The 1,957-nt window shown below is 56.9% G+C and overlaps 1 protein-coding gene across 1 annotated transcript in view; it reads right to left on the bottom strand.

The window, feature by feature from the left end:
* LOC107080956 (calcium/calmodulin-dependent protein kinase type II delta 1 chain-like) overlaps window positions 1-1,957 on the bottom strand; it is a 9,314-nt gene that overhangs the window by 644 nt on the left and 6,713 nt on the right. Inside the window, exons 3-7 of the mRNA XM_015369166.1 lie at window positions 1,722-1,847; window positions 1,259-1,342; window positions 658-752; window positions 450-572; window positions 286-369 (exon numbers count right to left, since the gene is read on the bottom strand). Coding sequence (XP_015224652.1) covers window positions 286-369; window positions 450-572; window positions 658-752; window positions 1,259-1,342; window positions 1,722-1,847 — 512 coding nt within the window. The remainder of the gene's footprint in view (window positions 1-285; window positions 370-449; window positions 573-657; window positions 753-1,258; window positions 1,343-1,721; window positions 1,848-1,957) is intronic.

A 1,957-nucleotide genomic window follows, 5' to 3' on the forward strand; every position in this document is an offset into this window, starting at 1 on the left:
GGAACCAGTTAGAACCGGTTAGATCCGACTGGAACCAGTTAGAACCGGTTAGATCCGACTGGAACCAGTTAGAACCGGTTAGATCCGACTGGAACCAGTTAGAACCGGTTGGAACCAGTTAGAACTGGTTAGTTCCGACTGGAACCAGTTAGAACCGGTTGGAACCAGTTAGAACTGGTTAGAACCGGTTGGAACCAGTTAGAACTGGTTAGAACCGGTTGGAACTGGTTAGAACCGGTTGGAACTGGTTAGAACCGGTTGGAACGGTAGAAGCAGCACACCTACCTTCAGCTTCCTCCTGGCATTGAACTTCTTCAGGCACTCCACTGTCTCCTGCCTGTGGACCATGGCGGCCACTGTGGAGCGTTGCTATGGATACAGAGACAGCAGAAGGTCAAAGGTGACTCTCAGGAAGGGGTCAGAGGGCTGCAGGCGGCTCAGAGACGTACACAGATCCAGGGGTGTTTGAGGGCGTCGGCGGCTGTGACCCTCTTGGCCGGGTTGATGGTCAGCATCTTGTTGATGAGGTCTTTGGCCTCGGCCGTCACCGTGTCCCACTCTGGGGACGGGAACTGCAGGGACACGGACACGGACACGGTTAGCAGAACGGATCCGGTTCTGACCCGGAGCTCGGGGTTCTACGGCAGCGCGGCTCACGTCATAGGCTCCGGCTTTTATCTGCTGGTAGAGGCGGTGCTGGTCCTCGTCCCAGAACGGAGGGTAGCCCACCAGCAGGATGTAGAGGATCACCCCTGGAACAGAACCAGAACACCCGGGTCACAGAACCGGGCCAGACCGAGCGTTTTCAGACATGACATCAGCAGGAACATTTACGACAGATGATCAGAGCAACAGAACATCTGGTTCCACCGATCCAGATGTTCAGCTGGTCTTTATGAAGCAGATGGAACCAGAACCGCCAGCAGGTCCCACCAGAACCGCCAGCAGGTCCTACCAGAACCGTCAGCAGGTCCTACCAGAACCGTCAGCAGGTCCTACCAGAACCGTCAGTAGGTCCTACCAGAACCGCCAGCAGGTCCTACCAGAACCGTCAGTAGGTCCTACCAGAACCGCCAGCAGGTCCTACCAGAACCGCCAGCAGGTCCTACCAGAACCGCCAGTAGGTCCTACCAGAACCGCCAGTAGGTCCCACCAGAACCGTCAGCAGGTCCAACATCTGGAAGCGTTTCTCTGATTCTAGTTTCATTCTGTTAAAACTGATGGACCCTGAATGGGATCAACATGGAGGACGGCTCACCACAGGCCCACATGTCCACCGGCTTCCCGTACGGGTCCTTCCTCAGGACCTCTGGAGACAGGTACCCCGGCGTCCCGGCAAAACCTGAAACCACAAACACCAGGGTTAAACCGGGCCGGGTGCCGGGTCCATTAAAAGGTTCTACAGCATCAGAACCAACCAGGCAAAACGCCATCAACCATTCCTCTTTGGGCCGGGCTCCAGTTAGCCCGCAGGTTGGACTGGCCCGGAACCCAGCCGGTTCTGAGCAGAACTCTGGTGTTGTTTCTACTCAGAACCAGGACGGTTCTAAGAACCGGGTCATGAGCAGGACACCTAGTTCTGAAGCGGCCAGAAGGAATCCAGCTGATGGTAAACGGGGAACAGAGCCAGAACCGGTTCCATCCAGAACCAGATCCCTGTGACAGAGCAGCTCCGTCGGACCGAACCAGGTTCTAACGGAGCGGAAGCATGCAGTACTCACCGAACCAGGCCTGCTGGTCCCCCTGGACCTCGATGGCCAGGCCGAAGTCCGCCAGTTTGACCGCCGCCCCCTTCAGCTTGCTGGCCAGCAGCAGGTTCTCCGGCTGGAGGAGAAACCGAAACATGTCTGATCATCGGAGCAAAAGGAACCAGGAGGAGACGCAGACCGGGACAGGGTCTGACTGTCCATCCTATCCCCTAATCCCTCACCCCTATCCCCTAATCCCTCACCCCTAT

Source organism: Cyprinodon variegatus, unplaced genomic scaffold (assembly GCF_000732505.1).
Source record: "Cyprinodon variegatus isolate N-32 unplaced genomic scaffold, C_variegatus-1.0 Scaffold2576, whole genome shotgun sequence".
In the NCBI taxonomy this organism is placed as follows: Eukaryota; Metazoa; Chordata; class Actinopteri; order Cyprinodontiformes; family Cyprinodontidae; genus Cyprinodon; species Cyprinodon variegatus.